At 61.4% G+C, this 24,009-nt stretch overlaps 1 protein-coding gene across 5 annotated transcripts; it reads right to left on the reverse strand.

Moving 5' to 3' along the window:
• Nucleotides 1-1,049: 1,049 nt before the first annotated feature.
• On the reverse strand, nucleotides 1,050-21,905 carry LOC141974890 (syntaxin-binding protein 2-like). 5 transcript variants are annotated; one of them, XM_074934927.1, is made up of 21 exons: nucleotides 21,869-21,905; nucleotides 19,349-19,398; nucleotides 17,913-17,994; nucleotides 17,217-17,312; nucleotides 16,374-16,387; nucleotides 16,186-16,264; nucleotides 15,354-15,457; nucleotides 14,032-14,180; nucleotides 13,659-13,743; nucleotides 9,542-9,672; nucleotides 9,291-9,398; nucleotides 8,263-8,320; nucleotides 7,663-7,728; nucleotides 6,880-6,960; nucleotides 6,409-6,547; nucleotides 5,014-5,144; nucleotides 4,426-4,515; nucleotides 2,297-2,371; nucleotides 2,238-2,248; nucleotides 1,686-1,843; nucleotides 1,050-1,149 (listed from the first exon to the last, which is right to left on the reverse strand). In XM_074934927.1, the coding sequence occupies exons 1-21, from the start codon at nucleotides 21,903-21,905 to the stop codon at nucleotides 1,070-1,072; spliced, it is 1,824 nt and encodes a 607-aa protein (XP_074791028.1). In that variant the 3' UTR covers nucleotides 1,050-1,069. The 5 variants fall into 5 exon arrangements, with proteins under 5 accessions (XP_074791028.1, XP_074791030.1, XP_074791026.1 ...); XM_074934929.1 differs by lacking the exon at nucleotides 16,374-16,387 and having other exon boundaries at nucleotides 16,186-16,255; nucleotides 17,236-17,312; XM_074934925.1 differs by lacking the exon at nucleotides 16,374-16,387 and having other exon boundaries at nucleotides 2,291-2,371; nucleotides 5,038-5,144; nucleotides 17,236-17,312.
• Nucleotides 21,906-24,009: the final 2,104 nt, after the last annotated feature.

The following is a 24,009-nucleotide window of genomic DNA, read 5'->3' on the forward strand; positions in this document are numbered from 1 at the left end:
TGCTTACCCTAGCACAGCCCTGCTGGCGGGCAAGAGGGAGAGGATCTCTAGGGCCCGTGGGATTCAGGGGTGAGGCTTGGCTCAGGGCTTGATCAGACCCAAGGGGGCTGGAGCTGGCTGCCTCAGATGGAGCTGGGGCTCCAGGTGCCCAGGGCGTGGCTCTGATACCCAGGGAAAGGCAGTGGGGAGGTGTCTGCCACTGGGCAGGGGCATTTGATCCAGGCCCATCGGGGTGGCGAGCCCGCTCTGCCCTGCTGCTAGGGTGACCAGACAGCAAGCGTGAAAAATTGGGACAAGGGGTGGGGGGTAATAAGAGCCTATATAAGAAAAAGCTCCAGATATCAGGACTGTCCCTATAAAATCGGGACATCTGGTCACCCTACCTGCTGCTGACCAACCCTGGACGCGCCTCCTACGCAGTCCTGGCTCCATCCCCACTTACTTGGGCACTCTGACTGCAACTCCTGCTAGGACCCCTCCCCCCTTCGGGGGACAGGGCCAAGAGGCCAGGGTGCCAGGCTGTGATGGGAGGGGTGCACGGAGCCAGGACTGGGCCAGCACCCCAAGGCGGTGAATGGGGATGATATGGGGGCAGAAGGGGGGGGGGGTTCTCTTTAACCCTTTGCAGACTGGACAGACACAGCCTGGGGCTCAGTGGCTGGGTCACATCCCCCCCCAAAGCCAGATGCTGGTAGCAGCCTCTGTGCGCCCCCCATCGCTGACAGAGGGGTGGCAGGAGGGGGAGGGAGAGGGGCTGTGCTTTGGGTCCCAGGCAGGGGAGGTAGGAATGGCTGAAGCTGGTAGATAATGGAGCCTGACTCTCCCCCTACCCCATCGGGGGCAGGGTGGCCACGGGGCACAAAGGGTAACAGCCCTAGAGGCTGTGCCAGAGGGAGGAAGCCTGGCCTGCCCCCTGCCCGAACAGCCAAGCAGCCTGGGAGTCCTCCCCCCGCCCAAGAACTGACACCGCAGCCAGGAGTAGGGGGGAAGGGGCCTTGTTGAGAAGAGCAGGTGGAGCTGGGGGCAGCAAGCTGTGGGGGGCAGAATCTCTGGGGGGAGGGGGCTGCTTCTAGGCCTCCTCGGGGTCCAGCTGGTTGAGGGTTTGGATGTCATCCAGGAAGCGCTTGGGGGTCAGGATGTGACTGGAACCTGGGGGAGAGAGAGGTGGTTGGCAGCGGTGGGCACAGTGAGGCAGGTATGTGGCTGGCGTCACCATCACCCCCATCCTTGCAGCTGGACCCTGCTCTAGTGCAGGGGGGGGAGGGACTGTCTCCTACCCTCCATGGCCTGGCACCGCACCCCTCGTGCCGCTGTACCCTGCACAGCCAGGCAAGAATCCACGCGCTGACAGTGTTCCTCACCCTTGGGTCTTCGAGGGGTGTGTGCAGGGGGTGAGCCATATCCCTATGGGAGTTACTGGGGGTGTCTGACTGGGCCCCCACACATGGTCCCTGGGCAAGGAGAGGCCTGGGGAGCCAGAGGCCAGGAGATCAGGTGGCTAGATACAGGCCATGTGGGGCAAGCACATCTGTTCCCAGGCCCCCGGGTGCGGGAGGACAGAGGGTAGCATGGGAGCCCTGTGGGTGCTGGGCAGGCAGTTCTAGGGTCTCCCCCTCCCAGGGGGTCCCAACTCTCCCTGACCGGGCATTCCAGCCGCCCTTCCCCCCAGGACTCGCCCCACTCACCGATCACCACCTCCCACTTGCCCTTGGTGGCCGGGGTCATTTCGTAGGCGCAGCGCATCTCAGACATGGACAGCCCACCCAGCACGTAAATGATGAGGCGCGGGCCTGTCCGGTACTCGGCCGCTGGCTTGTTCTTGTGCCAATGCCTAAAGCGGGCGCTGGGGGGAGAGAGGGGCAGTGTGGATACCAGGGGCTCGCTGAGGGAATGCCAGATGGAAGGGCAGGGCCTGGAGGAGGCTGGGGGGCAGGCCCTGCCCAAGGGAGTGGGACAGGAGTCCCAAAGCAGGCAAGAGGGAATAGGGGAGGGTGACACCTGCACTGGGCTGGGGGTGCTGTCTAAAGCTCGGCCAGTCCCTTTCCTCCATCCTGGGTCCTGGTGTGTTGAGGGACTGCTGGGGCGCGGGGTACATGGTAAGCTCCAGGCTCTTGGACATCCCCTCCCCCGTAGAGGGCAGGGTCCTGGCCACACACTCCCAGGCACAGAGGCTCCTACATCCTGGGGTGTGTGTGTCAGGGCTCTGCCACCCACAGCCCAGCCAGGCTCAGCCTTACCTGACAGCAGCCTGGGAGCTGGTGGTAGGGACCGGGTCCAACACGAAGAGGACGGTAGCCTGGGAGCTGGTGGTGGGGACCGGGTCCGACACAAAGGGCCACAGATTCTTGTCCAGTTTGTCCTCAATGATGTCCTGGCAGGGGGTGGGGGGGTGGAGAGAGGACAGATCAGCAGGAACCTCGGATCTGGTGGCCAAGCCAGGCTCCATTGGGGTGGAGGGGCTGGGACGGCTCCTCACTGAATGATTGACAGTCCCTGGGGGGAGCAGCCTGGGCCTCCCTTTCCAGGGTGGGGCATGGGGAGCCAGCAAAGAACACGCTGACTCCTCCAGTGATGCCCCCCCATCTCCCCACATCCCCCTCAGCTGCTCAGTGCCCTGCTGTGAACTCCCCACCCATCCACCGTTATGAGGAGGGCGGAGACCTCCTGCAGCCAGATCCAGGGCCCCTCATTTGGGGGGCGGGGGAGGGAAGGCAGGGGGCTGCCTCAGTGCCCCTTTCCTGCTGCGGGCAGATCCAGGCCCTGCCTCTTGCTCCATGAGGTGTGTCCCAGGCACGCAAGGGGCCCAGGATATGATACATCCTAATGCCACATAATAGGGGCTTTTACATTAGTCTCTTGCATTGACTTGTACAGGGAAGCTTAAGGCCTGCCAAGCTGTGGCTGGCGCAGAGAGGGGGCACCCCGATTGGATTAGGCATGGGATTGAGGCTACCGCAACTGCCTGCCCCAAAATCCCGCAGGAGGAACCATCACAATGCTGGAACAGGGGCCTGGGAGCCTCCCGCCTGTGATCTGCTAGGGACAGGAGCTCCGGTTGGGGGGTTAATTCTTGGCCTGGAGAAGCCCCAAGCCAGTAGGTTGAAGGCAATTAAGTGTGCCCCCCCACCCCCTTGAGGAGTGCCCCACAGGACAGGGCGATGAGGGGCTCAGCCCCCAGCAAGGGTCAGGGGATGGAGTGACCATGTCACCTCTCACAAGCTAAGCGGGTTTGGGCCCAGGCAGTGCTTGGATAGGAGACCTCTAAGGAAAAGCTTACTGGGTGCTGGGGGTTACTAGTGAGTCAGCAGAGGGTGCTCTATAACCCTAGTGTGGCGCTAGGGGGCGCTGTACTGCAGGGTGCTGGCGTAGGGCTCAGCAGGGGGCGCCCTCCCCTGGCAGTCAGTGTTGACCCCTGTGCAGCGCTTGGGGGCGCTGTACTGCAGGGAGCAGGCGGAGGGCTCAGCAGGGGGCACTCTCCCCTGGCAGTCAGTGCTGCCCCAGTGCGGCGCTAGGGGGCGCTGTACTGCAGGGAGCAGGCGTAGGGCTCAGCAGGGGGCGCCCTCCCCTGGCAGTCAGTGCTGCCCCAGTGCGGCGCTAGGGGGCGCTGTACTGCAGGGAGCGGGCAGGGGGCTCTGCAGGGAACACTCTCCCCTGGCAGTCAGTCCTGCCCCAGTGCGGCGCTAGGGGGCGCTGTACTGCAGGGAGCGGGCGGGGGGGGTCTGCAGGGGGCGTGACCAGTACTGTGCTGCAGGAGTTCATCCTTTAGATGAGCGTCAAACAGCTGCTCCTCACTGGAGGTTAGACCAAGGACCCTGCCAGCCATTCAGATTCCAGTGCCAGTCACGACAGTGTGCTGCCTGGATCCCCTGCACTTCCAGCCTCACACACTGATCACCTCCTGCCCTAGACTCTCGGGCAGCGCTGCTGGGCGGCTGTTAATAGCTGCCTGCCACTCCTTAGGAAGAATTCAGCCACGGTGAGGGACCGCTGTATAAACCGCCCATGGCCCACCCCAGAGGTGGCAACGTCTCAGCACCGGGTAAGACAACTCCCCTGCACTCGTGTCTAGGATTTAAGACCCCTAAGGACGGCAGCAGGAGAGGACTCTCTGATGAGCCCCTCACATGGCTAGAGCCCTGCGCAGATACAAAAGTGTGGATGTGCATCAGCCCGCGATCCACAAGCCGCCTTTTACCTGTATCCGCATCCTCACCGGCAGCAGCTAAGGAGGGTGGGGAAGGGGTCCTGCAGGGAAGGGGCAGTGTGGAGGGGTTGGGGGCTGGGGGAAGGGGCAGCGTGGAGGAGATGGGGTCTCGAGGAGAAGGGGCAGCTTGGAGGGGGTGGTGTCTCGAGGAGAAGGGGCAGTGTGGAGGGGGTGGGGGCTTGGGGGAAGCCCCCAAAGCCAGGAAGTAGATGGCCCGGTACCTCCATGATGTCCTTGAGCATGGGGGTCCAGCGGGAGAGCTGGTAGCTGGACTCCAGCCGCACCTTCCTCTCCGGTCGCAGCTGCCCGCTCTGGGGGAGGAAGGGAGAGGGGTGAGAGGCAGCAGGGAGGAGGTGCGGGGTGGGAACAGGGGCAGACAGGGAGAGCGCGGCCTACCTGAGTCGCGCCAGCCAGGCTGGCAGGGGAGAGGCAGAGAAAAGAACAGAATGGATCACTGAGTGAGAGAGAGAGAGAGAGAGAGAGAGAGAGAGGAGGGAGAGAGATTGATGGGAGAACAGAGCTGCTTCCCCCCATTCACCGCATGGCCACCCCAAGCAGTGGTCACCAGCTCCAGCTCCCTGGCGATCTGAGGTCCTGACTCCCAGTATCCTCTGCCGGGGCAGAAGAAGTCACCCCAGATGGGGAGTAACTCGGGGGTCACCCTCATATGGGGAGGGCGTCACCCCACTGTACAGGGACAGAGGCAACCTCTGTGCTGGGAGTAGGTCACTGCCATAGGGGGGCACCTCCAGGATGGCCTGGGCTCCCCTGTGCAGCACAGATCTGCCCCCTGGCATGGGTACAGCTGCTGGCCCCCGGCCCCAGTCCCTTACCCCAGGCGTGAGAGAGATGCCCAGGAACTGCATGTTGTGGATGATGTCTCTCTGCTGCTGGATGTTGGCATGCTGGATCAGCTTGGTGAGGTTCTCCTTGTCCACACCTGCACGGGGACAGACAGGTCAGCGCTAGCAGCCCTGGGATGCACCCACAGCCCAGGCACATGAGTCCGTGGCCCCAGGAGTCCTAGTTCCCTGATCAAATCCTGAGATCCTGCTCTTCCCACCCCTCTCAGAGCTGGGGGTAGACCCAGGAGTCCTGGCTCCCAGCCCCCACTAGACCCCACTGCCCTCCCAGAGCTGAGGACAGAACCCAGGAGTCCTGGCTCCCAGCATCATCTGCTCTAACCCACTGGACCCCACACAGTTAATGATCGAATTTAGGTTCTTGCTGCTCCTCCCTCAACAGGTTTTCTCGGGCGCTGGGGGCAGGGGTCTCTCTAGCTCCCCCTGGCAGTACAATGGGAGCCCCCGTCCCCCTGATCTGTGCTCCCCCTTCTGCGGCCAGTCAGGTGCAATGTCAGAGCCAAGGCCTGGCTCTTTAAGGCTGTGAGGCCTTGAGCTGGAAGGAGGGCAACGGGCCCCCCCCGCCCCGCCCTCCCAAACCATTTACTGCTGCTTAGTGCAGACAGGGAGGCCTGGCAACTCCACAGTGCCCCCTGGCCAGGAAACTGGGCAGCCAGGCAGCCAGAGGAGCCCCATGAGGGCACCCTGGCCTGGGCAATGGGCCCAGGGGCAGTGCCTGAGCAGGGTTACAGGAAGAGCCCGGAGCAGGGTGCTGCCCCACCAAGCCAGCATGGGGCAGGAACCGAAGGGGGAAGAGGGACTGTGCCAAGTGTCAGGGTCAGGGAGGTTCCCTAGGCCCTGGTGAGTTTGGGGAAGGGGCTGGATGCAGCAAGAAGCAGGGAGCTGGTACAGGGATGACACAAGGGGTGGGCAGGGGACTGGTCGCAGGAGGCTCAGAGACAAAACATGGTATCTGAGCAGCCTGCAGGAAGAGAGGGATGTCCCTCCTCCCCGCAGAGAACGGGCTGGGGGGAGTGTGGAGAGCGGACACTGCTCGGAAGGCAGCAGCAGGGTGCAAAGGCCACCAGGTCTGACCCCAGGGGGCAGTGCGGAACGTGGGCATAGCGCACTGGCAGGCTTGCATGCACTGAGAGGTGGGCAGAGGGGAGACAGGGCCGTAGAGCCAGGCTGGACACAGGCCCTGGGAAGTGGCTGGCCGGGAGGCGCCCTACATGGCTGGGGGCCGTGCCAGTCTGAGCAGTGCTATTCCCCCCCAGCCCCACAGGCCTGGGCCCTGCCTCCAGGAATGCCCCCTGCAGCAGCAGGCCCCCCAGTGCTCCCCCTGCAGGCCTGTGGCGTTACCATTCTTCAGGAAGATGTAGATCAAGATGATGCGGATCTTGTCGTAGGCCTGCACGCTGGGGTCCAGCAGGACGGGCACAATGATCTTCATGGGGTCCTTGATCTTCTCCCCGTCCACGTCCGTTCCCATGGCCAGGTCCTGTGGGGGGAGGGGGCGCACACACAAGGCCCAGGTCAGGCCACTCTGCTTCCTCCCGCCTCCGCAGCAGGATGGGAGATGTGAGGGCCCCATGACCCAGAGCTCGCCTACTCCGTGCCAGGGCCCCCTCCTCCCTGGGGTCAGCTCCCTCTGGGGTGAGCAACGGGGCCCCAGGGAGTAACCCGAGCCCCATGTCCCCCTTCTGCATCCCCGGTGCTGCATGGGGGGGCTGGCCCTGGCTCCAGCGAACCTGCGGGTCTGAGACCCCTCTCTCCAGGCTGAGACCATGAGCCAGACTCTGCCCCCAAGCCAGGCTCTGCCCACAGACCCACCTGCTCCACGCTGCACAGCTTCTCCACCGTCCCTTTGAAGTGCCGCATGCAGTGCTCGGCCAGGTTCAGGTGCGTGGAGTACTGCGGGGAGAGACCGGGGCACGGGGGGAGTTTACTGCATCACCAGCTGGTCCAGAGCACCTGAACCCCCCAACCCACAAGGAGGGCCCCTCAGCCAGAGTGGCAGCCCCAATCGGCTGTAGAAGCTGAGTATATAGGGATAGTTTTGCCCAGCACTGATGTGCAGCCACCTGTGGGATGGAGCGGGGCAGCGGGAGGGGAGGATCAGGACGAGGGAGCAGCTTCCAAAACAGCCCATGGCTTTTCTGTTAGTCACCACAAGGTTGGGGGCTTGGAGACCAGCAGGTGTCGGGGTACCTGTGCCAGTGGCCAGGAGCTTTCTGTTGGCACATGGCCCAGTGGCACCAGAAGTGGCTCCAATGGGCTGGTTTGGAAGCCCACCAAGGCCCTCTCCCGAGAGCTGCAGCAGCAGGGCACGGGCGTTACCCAAGGGCTGCCATTGGTGGGGCAAACGTGGCAGCTCTGGGCACTGACAGGCAGGCTGCTGCCCATGGTGCCACACAGCACCTGGGGGGAAAATGGTTCTGCCCGACCAGACAGGTCAGCAGCTCTCATCAGGCAGTAAAGCGGAGTACCCCAGAGTGCCCTGCCCCCCAGGAGAGTCCCTACTGTCCGTCACTAGCCCCACAGAGCACCCTGCCCCTCCCATCAGCCCCAATGAATGCCCTGCCCCCCGCCCACTAACAGCCCCAGCCCTGTTACCTTGTTCAGCTCTTTGTGGTACTGGGGCATCTTCTTCAGGATCTGGGATAGGTCCTCGATGTTGGCCTGGAGGGAAGCGGTGGTGAGATCCCAGCCCCTCCCAGCGCACGGAGCCCCCTGCAGGGCAGAGGCCTCTCCTGGGGACAGCCGCAGCAGCCCAGCCACTTGTGCCAGGGCGGGTCACTCAGGCCATGCGTGGCTGCGGCTTAGGTTAGACCTGCCCTTCCCAGGCCAGCTGGAATGACACAGGAGCCCCACAACCCGAGCGCCCCTCAAGGTGTACAGTGGCAGCGTGCCGGGGAGATGCCAGCGTTGGCTCCCTGCAGCTTTCCCTGTGCAGTCCCGATCCTGCTGTCTGACCCCACCCCATGGGCCTCTGCCCTCCCCCACTGTGGGGAGCTCCAGAGCTCTGGCTGGGGGGCAGGGGACTCCATATACACCTCTTAGCCCTTTACAGGCAAACCCTGAGAGCAATGGGACAGCCCCCGCCTCCGCCAACCCCTCCTGGGGCAGCAGGATAGCTTCTCCTCCCCATCAGTGGCAGTGGGAAGGGTCCCCCCATCCCGGACTCCCAATCGCTCCCCCCAACTCCCGCCGCACCTTGTCCGTGGTCAGCCTCTTGCTCTCACAGAAGGTGCGCAGCAGCTCCGTCACCTTCCTGCGGCAGGGAGAGGGGTCAGGACGGAGCCAGGCACTGTCTTGGAGGTAGGGGGTGCCATGTCCTATGCTACAGGGGATGGAGCCCCACCCCACGGGCACCAGGGTTCTCTGCCTCGAGAGCCTCAGATGGGCGGGGGGACCTCCTCTTCCTAAGTTACCCCAAGGCAGAGTTCAGTGCACCTCAGGGGGCTCCTGGCACTCTGCTGGGGGGGTCTGGGGCCAGTGGCAGGCCCAGCAGGAGGTCGGTGAGGGACTCACTCAAGGGATCTGTGAGGTGCATGGGGAGACCCTGGGCTTGGGGAAAGACAGTGTCCAGGGGGATCCCCAAGAGGAGATGTGGACAGTGGCTCTGGAAGGGAGGGCTCAGAGGTCATTTGAGGAGAGGGGCTGGGTCCAGGGGGTCTCAGCACTCAGAGGGGAGCATGTCTGAGGGACAAGCCCCAGCACTGGGTGGGAGGGGGAGAGGGAGTCCTGGCACTGAGCAGGAGAGGGGTGTGTTGCGGGGGGGTGTCCCTGCACTGGGTGGGAGAGGAGTGTATCCAAGGGGGAGTGGGGTTTCAGCACTCGATGGGAAGGAAAGGGGAGGGGTGTGTCTGAGGGGGCCCCAGAGTGGGGAGGGGTGTATCTGAAGGGGAGGATGGGGGAAGTCCTGGCACTGGAAAAGAGGGGGAGGGGTGTGTCAACGGGGTGGGCTGTCCTGGCACTGGGTGGGAGAGGTGTGTCCGAGGGGGGAGGTCCTGGCAGTGGGCGGGGAGGGGAGGGCTGTGCCAAAGTGGGGGGTAGCGAGTCCCGGCACTAGGCAGGGCACGGAGGGGTGTGTCTGGGGGTGTCCCGGCATTTGGTGGGGCACGGAGTGGTGTGTCCGGGGGTGGATGGGTCCCGGCCCTGGGTGGGGCACTGAGGGGCATGTCCGGTGGATCGGTGGGGCATGGAGGGGTGTGTCAGGGGGCAGGGCTGAGCGCGCTCACTTGGAGACGTCAGCGATGTGCATGTGGCGTAACTGCACCCAGAGTTCGTCGTCTTCGTCTAGCAGCGCCTCTTTCTCCTGCGAGTCGCTGATGCCCGTCGTCTCGTACCTGCAGGGGGGAGACAAGGTCAGACTGTGGCACCCCTCCCCCCAGTGTGGGGGCTGCGGAGCAGTGCAGGTGCCTGGGTCACATCCCCCCCAGCCCGCCTGAGGAGGGGTGCGGGGCGCCCCCTGCTGGCAGCCAGGCCCTACTTGTAGGTGTCGTTCTCGATGCTGAGCAGGTCGTAGGCCATGGCCTGGTAGGTGAGCTCGTGCAGCAGTGGGGACACCAGGTCGAAGCTCCGGTCCACGATCAGCAGCTGAGAACGGGCTTTGTCGGGGCCCTGGGGCAAAGGAGAGAGAAACCCGTCACCCCCTGCTCTGGCGGAGGGTTCCTGGCCTGGCTTACATGGCACAATCCAATGGGCCCTGGTGGCCTGAAACTTCACCACCCGCCCTCTCTGTGGCCCAGCCCCAACCCCAGGGGGAAGCCAAGAGACACGCCCCAAGCTAGCTGGGACGTGCCCTGGGGTCCTGCCCTGACTGGCAGGGAGAGCTCCCCACCCTGCAGGGACGGGCTACCTGCCCCTCGTGCAAATAGCAATGCCCCCCTCCCCCAAGCACGTTCTCTGCTCGTGCCTCTCCACCAACGGGAGCATGCCCCTTACAAGGCAGCCCCCCGACTGCTCCCTGCCCCATATGCTGCGTAGGGAGGGGGGGAACTACACCAGAAGGGCCTGGCGAGTCTATCATGAACCAACACCAGGCCCAGAGACTCTTTGATACAGGGTCCCAGAGGGGGACGATGGGACGTTATCCCTATGCCCCACCTTGCATCTGAGCTGGGACCCCATATGAGGCTCTAGCTCCCCACTCCCAGCCTGGGTGGCCCCCCAGCATCCAGTTGGACAGAGACCACTCAAATGGTCAGCATCTCAGACTCACATCATGGGGAGGCTGGCCCAGCCCTCGCTCCCTGCCTGATCAGCATGCACTGCCCTCTTTGCACAGCAGGTGGCAATAGGAGACCAGCCCTGCGCTCTCATGGCAGACAGCTCTGAAACCGGCTCCCGCAGCCCCAGTGGAACCCAAGCCCACCCAGGAGCACCTCGGCAAGGGGCTGCGTCTGCTCTTCGCTGGGTAGCACAGACAGTTGGGGGCGGGGGGGACATACAGCCCCTGACGCTTCCCCAACTGTCCGACCTCAGTGCGTGGCCCGATTTTCAGCCATGCTCGGGAGCAGAACGTCGGATCAGCCACCACGTACCCGCCTGGCAGGTCTCCACAGCCTCTGGGTAAATGGGTTGAGGCTGACGGGGGAGCGCCTCTCTTGGAGGAGTATCTGGCCCCCACCACTGTAGCACTATCATTGCTGCATCCTGCCCCCCCATGCACGTGGTGCTGGGCAGGGCTGTCACCCCTTTGCAGAGGGGGATGGAGGCCCAGAGGGGCTGGGTGACTCACCCAAGGTCACACAGGGAGTCTGTGGCAGAGCAGGGACATGAACCCAGAGCTGGCGCCTTCATTCCTCTCCAGCCCTACCCAGCCTGGATGGGTTGCTATGCCCAGCCCCCACCCCCACCTCCCACGGGACTCTGCTCACACCTTTGCCAGTTCGGCTCTGCTGGAGGGATCCCCGAGTGCAGATGGGGGCTGGCGTAACCACCGGGTCACCCCACCCTGCCCAGAGCAGAGGGGTGGTTAGTGCACTGGTGGGTGCCACAGCACTGCCTGTCCCAGCTACCTCTCAGGGCTGGCAGCTGGGAAACATCAAGGCAAGAGGGACTAGTGCAGACAAGGCCACAGTGCACTGGGACCGCGGGCTGGGTGGCTTTGGAGATCTGACTGCTAGAGGCCATGCTACAAGAGACCCTGGGGTTCTTTCTGCGCCAGCTGGCAAGGCAGGGGCACATTGGACTGGCCAGCCGGGATTGTGCTGCATGGAGCCAGCATTGCATTGAGAGCAGGGGCTTGAGTCAGCACTCCCTGCCCTGCAGTGGGCGTGCTGTCTGGATTCTATTGAAGGGGGCTGGGCAGGCAGGATTCCTGGCTCCTATTCCTGCCTCTGCCACCTACTCCTGGCACACTGCTCCATGCCTCAGTTTCCCCCGTGTAACATGGGGATAGTGCTTACACCCGTGACAGGGAGGCTTGGCAAGAGCCTCAGGAATATCCCTGGGGGGACTCACGGGAGTAACAGCAGCAGGGTGTGCACAGAGCAGGATTTTGCCCTCCTGAGAGCAGCCGTCAGCTCCTGAGAATAGCCCAGATCAGACTGGGGCTGCAGGCTGGAGCCAGCTCTGCTGCAGCAAGTAGCTCCAGTGGTTAACAAGCATGCTGTCAAGCCCTTCCCTGTGTAGATGGTTTTGGCAGCCAGGTGTGTGCCAGGCTCCCCTCTGGAGGCAGGCCTGTGCTGCCAGCTGTGAGTTACAGAGCGATTGTGCCATGGCAGCCAGCTATCCCAGAGGGGGGCCCCCCTGCCCGAGACTGGTATCATTATCCCCATTTTACAGATGGGGAAACTGAGGCACAAATAGGGGAGGTGACTTGCCCAAGGTCACCCAGCTGGGAATGGAACCCGGGTCTCCCGTCCCAGTCCAGGGCTCTATCCACTAGGCAACACTGCCTCGGTGGATGGGAAAGTAGAGAGGAATGGTGCGGTCATGGAGCCACAGGGTCGGTGCCAGGGCCCCAGCTGTGGAAGTCTCTGGGAGGAAGCCCTTTGCTGTGCCAGACCCCAACAGGTTTCTCTCTTCCTCCGGGACAGGCCACATGGCCTCCCCACCACCTGAGACTGAACCGCTAGGCTTCACCCCGTGAGCCCAGCCCAGCGAGTCCAGCTGAGACAGATCCTGGTAGAGACCCTTCCACTCCGCAGGGCCCGACGCCCCTCAGCCCGGGTGACAGGGCCACTCACCCAGCGTTGTCAGAACAGTCGGGTTTCTTAGGCACCTGGACCCCAGCCCGGGCAGCCCAGCCCACTGAAGGTTAAAGCAAGAGGCCGTTCTGGTCAGCCCAGAGCCCGGCCGAGCTGCAGAGAAACCTGTTTTCAGCTCCGGGTCTCTCGCTCAGGGCCTGTCTACATGTAAACCACTTCAGCTACTCCGCTTCAGTGACGCCACCTTTCCCATACCCCCGAGCGATGCAGTTGCACCGACCCAATGGCCTCATGTAGACCAGGCCTCGGCCTGATCTTGGTCAGTTCTCAGGTGAGAGCTCCCAGCTTCCCCCACTTATCCCCCAGCTCAAACCTTCCCAACCCTGTGTTCTCGAGCTGGGGGCCCTGCTCCAATTCCCTGCTGGGAGCATCCAGCCAGGAGCCATTGGAGCCGGCACGGTCTTTCTGGCCCCCAGGCTGATCTGGGTTGGATTCCCTTCATTTCACCAAGACAGGGAGGTGACACCCCCGCCCATGACTCTTACCTTCCCTGAGAGTCCTTCCTCCCCACCCCCCACCAGAGAAGCCATGAAATATGTAGGGGAAACTGAGGCACGCATCGGCTTCATAAAAGATATTAGACATTCCCAATTGGTCACAGGTGCACAGTCTGCCAGCAGCAAAGGCTGGAAGCAAGAGCAGAGGCAACAGGAGGGAGAGATCTGGGCAGGCCTTGGATTTTACATCACTTTGCTTCTCCTAGGGGGACAGGAGACACTGGGTTTCCCGTGTAAGAATCCAGGGCAGGGTGGGTTTGCAGCTCCCCTCTGCTGGGGGTGGGACGGGGATGGCAGAAGCTGGAGGAAGCCCACAGGCCAGGGCTGACTTGTGGCTAAGGCTGGGGAGAGCTGGGTTCTATTCCTGCTCTGACAGACTCCCTGCATGCCTCAGTTTCCCATCTGTAACACAGCCCACCCTGCCTCACCTGGAAGGCTGAATTCATTAGTGAGGTTCCGATACCATGGTGATGGGTGTAGGAGCACACACAGACAGGAGTGTCCAGGTGTGGAAGAGGCTCTATGTGCGAAGCGGTGACCGAACTGCCCTGTTTATAAACAGAGAGATTGTGCTGGGCGCACACTTCCCCACTCGGTGCCTCAGTTTCCCCATCTGTTCAGAGGGGATAAGGACACTGGCCTTTGTAGAGCGCTTTGAGATCTGCCCACAGCCAGTGTTAGAGAAGGGCTGGGGCCATTAGTCCAGCCACAGAGGAAATGCTATTGTTCTGCCAACCCCTCAGGATCTCCAAGGGGGTCTAGACCCTCACCCCTCCCCTCGCCAGGATCTCCGAGCGGGTTCTAAATCACTCCTCCTTCCTTTTACTTCTCATGTGTTCCCCCTCCCCCACGGCTCTGTCCCATGGCGAGGGCGTGGCCGGCACAGCTTGCTCACCTGTCCCATGCTGGGCTCGTATGCCTTGAACTCCTTGAGTTTGGCCAGCACAGCGTGTGCCAAGTGGAAATTATCTTCATGGTCCCTGCAGCAAAGACAAACCCTGTGGGTCAGAAACAGCTCCTCCCCTGGGGCACACGCACTTCCTGTAGGAGATGACCAGGTACCCTCGCCCTCTGGGCACACTCACTTCCTGTAGAGGATGGCCGGGTACCTCCCCATGGCACAGTCACTTCCTATAGGGGATAGCGGGGTACCCCTTCCCCTGGGCACACTCACTTCCTGAAGCAGATGGCTGGGTACCCCTCCCCTCGGGCACACTCACTTCCTATAGAGGATGGCCGGGTACCCTTCTCCCTCTGGGCACACTCACTTCCTGTAGCGGATGGCTGGATACTCCTCCAGGCTTTCACACAATGTGGCAATCTGCTCTGCCAGCATCTCCATCTGCTTGTTCTTTTCGAAAAAGCGGTGGGGGCTGAACCAGTTGTGGAAGGTCTGTGGCCTGTCCAGGGAGTACACCTGGGGGACGGGGGAGAGCAGAGATCAGACCCTGGTGCCAACTGCTGGCAGCCAGGTCAGCTGTGCCCCATACCGCACCCCTAAGATGCGCTGTTGGACCAGGCCAGCCTGGCGGAGCCGTAGCAAGCCCCTAGTGAGGGAAAGATCCCTTTGCCAGTGCCACTCCTGTTGTGGTAGAGGGATAGTGGCCCAGAGATTCATGCACCAGCCTGGGATGAAGATGCCCCAGGTTCAGGTCCTTACGTGGCTGCAGACTCCCGGGTGCCCTCAGGGGTGTGTCTCTGCCCTGGAGAAGTCAATGTTGCGGGAGGGGGCTTGGCCACGCTTCTAGTCTGGCGAAAGCCCCAGCATAGCCACGGGCAAACCCGGCATCAAGGCGCGTCTGCCGCTGTCGCTTATTTCACTGGCCGAAAAGAACGAGCCACTGGGACAAACATGCTTGGACACCAATAAAACAGTATCGGCCCACAAAGGGTTTGCTGGCACAACGGGACAGGTGAGCCAGCAAAGCCTCCTGATGGACACTCAGCTTATACCAGCCAAAGCTTCTCTTGGCACAGCTGGCACCGGTACCCCAGATGAAATCAGCTACAGTGGCGAAAGGACTGCCTTGCCAGCATGACGGCATCTACCCAGGGGCTCTGCCAGCACAGCTGCATCAGTTACAGGGGGGATTTTTTCTCTCATGTCCCTGTAACAAACCCATACCAACAAAGCTTTTGTGTGTAGACCAGGCTCATGTCTCTCGGTGCCTCAGTTTCCCCATCAATGCAATGGGGCTGACAACACAGCCCTGCCCCTCAGGGGCGTGAGGGGGGAAATCCACTGATGACACAAGGAGGGGATGGGGCAGTTGGGCAAAGGGCAGGTGTGTGGAGTATTGGGCTGTCTTGAAGGCCTGGTATAAACCATCAGTAAGAGCTGGTAAAGCCAGGGAGGCAGGACCCTCCTCCCCCATACATCTACCATCCCCACCAGGTGCAAGCCAGTGATTCCACGTCTCACAGGGTGAGAGCAGCCAGCTAGTCCATGCTGCCCTGTGCTGGCGTCAAACCCAGGGCCCTAGAAGGGAAAGGTTCCCCCCGCCGAGCCACATGAAACACTAAGGGTGGAGTGTCGTACATCACCGTCCACCCCGCGGCCCTGCTCCTCCAAAGCCCGGCCACCCCTCACCTGGCTCTCGTAGGGCAGGAAGGCCATGTTGATCTCCTTGAGGGTTTTGATGGCCTTGGTGATCCGTGACTTCCTCAGCTCGTTGAACAGAGACTCAGGACAGGCTGCAAAGCAAAGGCAGTGGGTGGGAGTGACAGGCACAGGGCTCAGGACCCTTAGCACAGCGCCAGCCCCCACGGACGGGGCCAGGATGGGCATAGCAGGGGCAGTAGTGCTGCACACCTGTGGGGAACCTGAGCAAGCCAGCAGTGCCACACAGGAGTCAACAATGAGTCCAGCCCCCCCGAACCAGAGTCATGCCGGGTTCTCGCTTTCTGCAGCATCAGCAGCAGGGGGGGCACAATCTCTCCTACACAGCCCCTGCCTCACACCCTGCCCTCAGCCCCCCCACAGGGCTGAGTGACTGGAGTGTACAACTCAGGATGATGCACAAAGAGGAACGGGGACTTGGGCTCCCCCTGCCGCTGTAATGGGGAGAAGCAGATCTGACCCTGACACACTGGGTATTCTGGTGGTGTCCCACCTCCTCACCCCAGTTGGGACTGATGGAGCAATGCATGCTGGGAACAGTAGCCAGAGGCCACCTTTCTGGGCACACCCTGCAGGTGTCTGTGAGCAATGCTGGCTGGAGGCAGGAGGAGAAGAGGGGAAAGGGATAGGTGGAGTCGTTCGGTCTGCTCTGCTGGGGCTGCATCCCCCTGCAGGAGGGCAGAGCGTAATCAGGGGGGTGCGCACTGGCCTGCCAGCAGAGAGAGACCCCTCCCACCCCCAGGCTCCAGTGTGCCGCTGGCCAGGCTCCCAGCTGGGGGATCCCCCGACCCCCGATACTCACGGCTGAGGAAGAAGACGTGAGCTGCCTTGTAGTTGAAGGTGGGGGTGCCCTGGAAGTCATTGATCAGAGCCTGCACTGACTGCAAAGGGAGAAGAGGGGGGTTGTCAGCACCAGCCAAGGCCCCTCCCTGCTGCCCAAAGGGCCCAGCCCATGCCCAGCCCCTGGGGACTCAGGGCCTAGCATGATGCCATCGGGAGGTGGGCTGGTTTTCACCCCCCTGGCTCTGGGCTCCCTCCTCGCCTGGAGCAAGGCATGTGCCCATGTGCCCGGGACATCCTCAGGGCCCAGCCACATCTCTTGCTGGCACAGAAGTGTCCGTGCCCGGCCACAGATGGGGCCTGGCATTGGCCTTGCTGCTGAACTAAGTGGGATCTGAGCAGTGCCCAGGGAACAGCCGGCCGAGCAGCAATCCCAGGCAGCTGCCATCAGGGCCCTCTCCCTCCCCCGGTGCCAGGCTGGGCACCTGCAGCTTCGCCACGCCAGCTAGCCAGGCAGGGTTTTCGGAAGATGTTCGGACTCCTCGACCAGCCATTGTGACAGGTGAGAACCTGGCTGTCCTGTTCCAAGTCCCAGGCCCCAGCTCGCAGTCCTCTCCTACAGCGCTCCCTCCGCGGGCAGCCCCTGCGGGTTCTGGGCTTCACCCTGCTCTGTCAGGGCCCCCTGCCCCTGGTCTCCCTCCACTCGCCTCCCTGCTGCAGATTCAGGAGCCTCCTCCCCAACAGCCCCTGCTCCCTGAGCCTCTGCCTCAGCGAGTCTCCTTCGCTTTGAGTCTCAGCTGAGGTCGCCTCTCTCCGCCTGCTGCACCTGCCCATCCAACCCCCACAGGACTGCACTGCGGAGAGGTCTGGGGGACAGTCTGTGCCTCACGTGGCAAAGAACACGAAGCCCAGCTCCGGGGAAGCAGCCTCCTGGGGAGCCCTGACTGGCCCCATTCCCATCCTGACGTTGTGCTGCGCATCGCCCCGGACAGCGCCACCTCCAGGCAGCACTAGGAGCTGCCCCGGGGTCTCCCCTGCTCCCCATCCAGCTGCCCCAGGCCCGAGCTCCTACCTCCTCCACTGGGCTGAGCAGGTAGATGGCCTCCAGGCTGGGGATTGGCTCCCGGCACTTGTTAATATCTTCCACAACTAGGAGAGAGCAGACACTGGGCGCGGGTCAGTGTGTCCTAGCCACCCGCCCCAGCCTCTCTCCACCGGGATGGGGGGAGGGAAAGCCAAGGGGCACAGCGATGTTCGCTGGCAGCAGGCTGGGGCGTTCCACGGGCTACAATGCAGTAGCCGCTTTGATGTGGGGCTGTGGATCTGCGATGCTGCCATAGTACGGAGCAGCGAGGGAACGTCCCTCTGTACTGTGCTGGGGGCACCCCGCTAGAGTGCTGGCTCAGCTCTGTGCCCCTCAACCCCAGGGCTCCTCCACCCTGGAGCAGGGAGCCAGCATTCCCCCTCCCCAGCCAGGACCCTGCCCACAGCATGGGGGAGGAGCAGCAAGGAGTTAATGGGAGTCTGAGAAAAGCAGTGAAGAGGCTCCAGGGGCTGAAAGCGCTGGGCTAAGGGAACCCGACCTGGCTGGGAAGGTACCAACAGCAAGGAGGGCGTCTAGGGGGCTGCAAAGGAGGGAAACTAGATGCAAACATGAATGTAGGCAAGTCAACTCCAAGACTGTGAGGTGTATCCAAGGGGGAGGGGAGCCCTGGCAGGGGGAGCAGACGGGAGGGAGAGGCCACTCACGTGTGATGCCTTCGTCCACGATGTCGGACATCGTGCAGGACGATGAGAGGATGCGCGTGCTGGGGTGGTCCATGATCAGCACCTGGGGTAGCGAGAGATGAGCGCTCCACTTCGGATGAACTAGTCACTGCCCTGAGCCCAGCCGCCCACCGTCATCATCCACGGCACAGCCAAGAGAGCAGAGCGACTGCTAACAGCAGAGCTGATGGCTCCTGGCCCAGCCCTTCCACAGCAGAGCAGCAGGGCCGGTACCAAGACTGCACTTGGCTGAGCTGACCGTGCTAAGGACTGCGTGAGGAGCTACTGGAAGAGCAGCTCTGAGCAGAGTGGCTGGTACGAGATGTAGGAGACAAACCTGGGACACCTGACCATTCAGAATGGTTCCATCCTCCTAGACAGGAGGAGATCAGCCTCTTCGCCCAGGTGACAGGGTGAGTGAAAGAGGCATGGTCAGAACCCAGGAGTCCTAGCTCCCAGTCCCCTGCTCTGATCCACCAGATACCCGCTCCCCAGCCCTTGGACAGAACCAGGATCAGGGCACAGAGAAATGGAATGAGGGGAGTCTCCATGGTTTTTTTTTCACATTACACATTTAATGGAATCTCAGAACTTTAACAAAACTAGAGCTTCAGACAGTAGCTGAAGTCTGAATACAACTTCCATTAATCAGTTTAACAATTTGCCTCTAAGTCTAGGGCTAGCAAATAGCTTTATTAAAAAAACCCCATAAGCAATTTCAAGCTTTTTTATATAACTGCAAAAACAAAAAATAAATAAATAAAATGAATGCAGTGTACAGAGGAGAAACTGAAAAGTGCTTCATAAGAACCTTAGCTGCTCATATCCAAAGTCTCAAAATCTTGAAATGTGGGGAATGGATGCACTGTGCACAAATTACGCTTTACATTTAGTTCCGTGTTCCCCTAGGAAAGCCCTGTAGGCCATCAGCCCAATATCTCCACCACCTTCCTGCCGTGCTGAATGAACCCATTGCTCTGTGCAGTCCAGCATCCCGCTGCACCAAATCCGGCCACTGAGCAAGCTCTGCTGCACCGGCCTAGCCCACTGCTCCATACCCCCCAGCCCAGTCCATGCCGGGGGCTCAATAACCTGCCTGCCCAATGGTGCATACTGCCCCCATGCTTGGCGCTCTCCTGCTCCTCCTCCCACCCAGGCTGGCTGACTGGGCCCAGTGGTCTGATCCGGTGTGTGTGTGTGTGGGGGGAGATATGGGGCTAGCTGGACAAGCTGGGTCTGATCCAGCGCAGTGGGAAGGCAGACATACCCAAGCCTAGCTGGGGACGGATGATGAACTAGACAGCAGGGATCTGATCCAGCCTGGAAAACCTCAGGTTCCTAATGAATCCCAAGAGGCTGGAGGGGGAGGAGCACGATATATGGATACAGCATATCCCCAGGGGGCCCGGCCTGCTTACCTTCCATTCTCTTTCCTTCTTCACGCTACGAAGGACCACGCTGAGGATCTCTGCAAGGGAAAGAGACAGGGATTAGCGGTGGGGCTCGGACGGGACGGCTGTGCCCTGAGCCAGGACCCACTGGCTGGTGGAAGGACCCCTCGGGGAAGTGGCTCAGAGGCTGCTTTCAGGCCAGATAGCGTTGTGCTCCTAGCAGAGCCCCCAGTCAGCGATCGTGGTGGGGTGACAGGCTAGATGGGCCATGGGTCTGATCCCCCTTTCTTTCTGTCAGGCTGGATACGAGTGCAGCTGAACTAAGGATCTGGCCCCGTGCAAGAAGAGAACAGATCCTGCCCAGCACCCCTCGACTGGAGGGGATCCAGGGACCCTCTACTGCATGTGGGGGACAGCAACACAACAAAGACTTCAAATCCTGAGTCCTGCACATAGAACCCCTCCAAGGCATGCCCCGCTCAGGGAACTGCCGGCCTGTCTCCTGGGCACCTTCCACAGCCAAGCGAAGCAATTAGATAGTCAGCTCTTTGGGCCAAGCACCATCTTTTTGTTGTGCCCAGCACAATGGTACCCTGACCCATGACTGATGCTCCTGGGTGCTACCGTAATACACCTAATGAATAATGTACAACACCTTGCAAAATGGGGCCTTGGTCCATAACTGGGGCTCCGGGGTGCTACCATAATACATCTGTTTGTTTTATCCCTACGAAGCACCTGATTCTGGCTGGCCCCATAGGGCAATAGCCCCGAGACCCTGACCTGTGCTCTCACTCTCACGCTCCCTCCCGATAGCGGGCGTGCGTGAGTGCACTGCCCAACACACTATGTTTCCCCCATAACTCAAGTAATGCCTCTCCCTACCCCACCTCTAGCCCATCAGGACTTGGCTGCTCGGTCCCAATGAGGCTCCAGGGGCTATTCTGCACCAGGACGCACTGGCCTCCCTGCTGCTTTCCTGCAGTTCCTTTACACCTGCGGCATGCGGACGCCCCGTTCACTGGGGCACGTGGGGCTCGAGTGCACGGTAAGGGGCTGGCAGCACAGACTGGATCCAGACATGGCGAAGGCAGACACGGACCTGCTTTCTCCACGCATCTCCGCCCAGGCATTTCGACCCTGAACTGCAGCTACACCCCCCCAACGCCAGCCCTGGACTGCCCCCACCAGCTGTGCCAGTGCCCCTCACTACTGACTGGAGCCCTTGCTATCCCAGCCCCGGGCTCCCACCCATTCTCGGCTCCGCCAGTGCCCCTCATTCCTGTCCACAGCCCCCTGCTATGCCAGCCCTGGTCTGTCTTCCACCGGCTCTGCCTCACTCCTGACCTGCAGCTATTCCAGTCCTGGGATCCCTGCCTCTCGGCTCTGCAGATGCCCCTCACTCCTGACCGCAGCCCCCTGCTATCCCAGCCCTTTGCTCCCCTCCCCATTCCCAGCTCCGCCAGTGCCCCTCACTCCTGACCCGCAGCTATTCCAGTCCTGGGTTCCCCCCGTCACGGCTCTGCAGATGCCCTTCACTCCTGACCCGCAGCACCCTGCTATTCCTGTTCAGAGACCCCTCTTGAACCAGGGCAGTATGGCCCACCCCAAGTATTCAAAAGTCACCTGTCAGGACCTCCTAATTGTGGCAATTTAGGGAGGAAAAGCTAAGAGAAGAGCTAAGGGTTGTTAGCACCACCGGCCATCCTGAGCTGTGGGCCACTTTTCCTCTGTCCCAGTTCTGGGGGAAACCATGAAACATCAGAACTTAATCCACTTTCCAAGGGTCTTTTAAACCCTAGGTCTGTGGTCTGAATTTAGCCACAGGCCCCGTCCACTGCAGCCTGGGCTGGAGATTCAGCAGTGGGTTGGGCTTCTGAAGTAACACAGCCCTCACAGTGGGTCAGGGTGTGGCCAGAAGACAATGACTAACACATAGCAACTAACACCTCAGAGTCCAGCATGCACAAGGCAGTGGAGGCCATGCTCATCAAGTGTAAGGCTTTAACTTGTTCTCTCCTACATTACAGCTGTAGCCTACCCCAGCTCTTTGTTGGGGCAGGGCAGAAGTGTACTGCTTCACTACGGGGGGGTGGCTATGACATCATTTTTCTCCTCACGTGCAGCCGTTACCTGTTCTGACAGGCTGTTTATAATGCTAACTTTACTAGTTGTCGGAGGGAGGAGGGGGGGGGCGCAAGGTGGAAGTTTCGCCGAGGGTGGAAAATATCCTTGCACCGGCCCTGGCGGGAGTCATCCCGATGGAAAGAGACGAGGATGAGGACGATGACGCCCCCGCAAAGTGCAGCTCCTATGGGAGGGGGCAGCCCTTGGGGATGGGGCAGACACCCTCCTCCCCCTCCTGGTGTGTGACAGGCGGGTGGGGGGGGAGCTCTCTGCTCCGACTGACTCCTAATCCTCCCTGAGGGTGTGACACCCCCAGGAGCGCCCCTCCCAGGGCCCCCCAACTGGGCCCTGCCCCCCTAGACCCACACCCAACCAGACCCTGCCCCCGACCGGGCTCAGACCCCCCGGCTCCGCACTCACTCTCGCGCACCACAGCCTTCAGCCCGGACGGGGCCATCTCTGCCTCTTGCCACGTCCCCTCGAGCCCTGTGGGTAGAAGTGGGACTCAGCTGTGTGCGGGGTGGGGCTGGAGTCAGGACTCCTGGGTTCTGCCCCGGCTCTGCTCCTGACCTTGGGCGCGCCCTAGCCTCTCCCTGCCATGCTCTGGGGAGTGTCTATGAGGCTGGGCGACGGCCCCTAGTGACCCTGAAATCAGTCACTGGTGGACAGGCCCGGCCCCCCCAGTGTCACTGGTGGACGGGCCCAGCCCCCCCTTGTGTCACTGATGGACGGGCCCAGCCCCCGTGACTGATTTCAGTATAAATCAACTGGGGTGCTGGAGGGTCGATGTCTGCAAGGCTGACGACGGCCGAACGTCGCAGCCCCCCACTTCTGGAGCTGCGGGGGCTGGGCCTGGGCACCAGTGGGCGGGCGCCCGGTGACAGGGCCACGCAGGTCCCCAATGAACCCCCACCTGGTCACGTGGGGCGCAGAGGGAGGCGGGGGCCTCGGGCAGGGTTAAGGCGAGGACTGGGTTGGGGTAGTGGGGCCTCAGCCCACTCCAGTCAGGGCCCCCCACTGAGCTGCAAGTCCCCCCTCCAACCAGTGTCCCCCCCCAGCAGTGTCCCTCGCCCCCCCCTCGGTCAGGCCTCTTGCCCACCTCCAACCAGCCCCCCCCGTCAGCCAGGCCCCTCGCCCCCCCTCCACCCAGCCCCCCTCAGCCAGGCCCCGTGTGGTACCAGGAACAGGAGCAGGTCGAATGGAGCGAGCGGCCGCTGCCCGTCTCGCCCCGTCGGGAATGGCGTCCTTCAGCGCTGCCGGGGGCGGGGAGGGCCGGAGGGAACGGACTGTACCACTGCTCAGCCCGTCCCGGCCCTTCCTGCACGGAGTGGCGGGAAAACATGGTACAGTCCCAGCGGGGTGGAAACAGTCTGAGGTAAAATTGTCCTGGGAGCTGCCAATGGTGGGAAAAACCGGTTGGATCCAGTTATGACTGGGCCATGATCACCGTAAACAACAAGATGGCGGTCACAAGATGGCAGTTCAGACGCCATCTTGGATTGCTGCTCTGTCTTCACAAACCCCATATTGAATTTAATATACACATATTTTAACAGACTATAATCCTATAACAAAACACACCCAACAGTATACAGAGCAGTAGAAACAAGTCATTGTCTGTATGACATTTTAGTTTGTCCTGACTTCGCTAATGCTTTTTGTGTAGCCTGTTGGTGTACCCCCTGGAAGACCTCTGTGTACCCCAGGGGCACCCATAACCCGGGTTGAGAACCACTGGGTTAAAGAAACGTGTGTGTGTGTGTGTGTGTGTGTGTCTAGGAATCAGGACTCCTGGGGTCTATCCTGACTGCGGGCGGAGTGGGGTCTAATGGTTAGAGCAGAGAGCTGGCAGGTAGGAGTCCTGGGTTCTAGTCCAGGCTATGCAATTGATTCATTCTGTGACATGGTTCGTTCTGCCTTGTCCTCCTGTGACATGTGGAGCGCAGAGACCTGCCCCAGCCCTTCCCTTCCGGCTGGGTGGTGCGGGAATTAATGGCCGTAGAGTCTGGGCTCTAAGATCCTGGAGCAAAGCGTCCTGGAGAAGGAATTTGTTCCCCAAGCTTGACTGGCTCCCTGCCCCATCTCTCCCTCCATCAATCAGAATGAATCCCTCGTGGCGGAGCTGTTGTCTGGTTACCCGCAGTGCAGACCCAATCTAGTGTGTCCTGGCTGCTGTTCAGCTCAGGTTAACAGCATGGTCTGTTTCTGTAAACTCCCCCAGAGCTTTCGAATGGAAGTGAGAGTCTTCTTCACATCCTGCTCTAAACTGTGAGTAGTGTTGCTCTGTGGCTGTTCAACAGCTGCTGCATTCCTACCCCAGAGGTGGCATCATTTCAGTGCTGGGTGAGTGATCCCTGTGTAGTGTTGTTGAGTGCTGTTGCACATCAGCTATGCTCCATCCAGAGATGTCTGCATTTCAATGCCAGGTGAGTGATCCCTGTATTGTGTTGTGGGGGGGAGGGATAGCTCAGTGGTTTGAGCATTGGCCTGCTAAACCTAGGGTTGTGAGTTCAATCCTTGAGGGGGGGGGGGGGCATTTAGGGATCTGGGGCAAAAATTGG

Source organism: Natator depressus, chromosome 20 (assembly GCF_965152275.1).
Source record: "Natator depressus isolate rNatDep1 chromosome 20, rNatDep2.hap1, whole genome shotgun sequence".
NCBI classification, from domain to species: domain Eukaryota; kingdom Metazoa; phylum Chordata; order Testudines; family Cheloniidae; genus Natator; species Natator depressus.

Coding starts and splice junctions, on each gene's coding strand:
- LOC141974890 (XM_074934927.1), bottom strand. CDS start 21,905: ATGGCCCCGTCCGGGCTGAAGGCTGTGGTGCGCGAGA. Junction 14,181..15,353: donor TCCTGCCCTACGAGAGCCAG/GTGAGGGGTGGC, acceptor CCCGTCCCCCAG/GTGTACTCCCTGGACAGGCC. Junction 6,961..7,662: donor ACCACAAAGAGCTGAACAAG/GTAACAGGGCTG, acceptor CTCTCCCCGCAG/TACTCCACGCACCTGAACCT.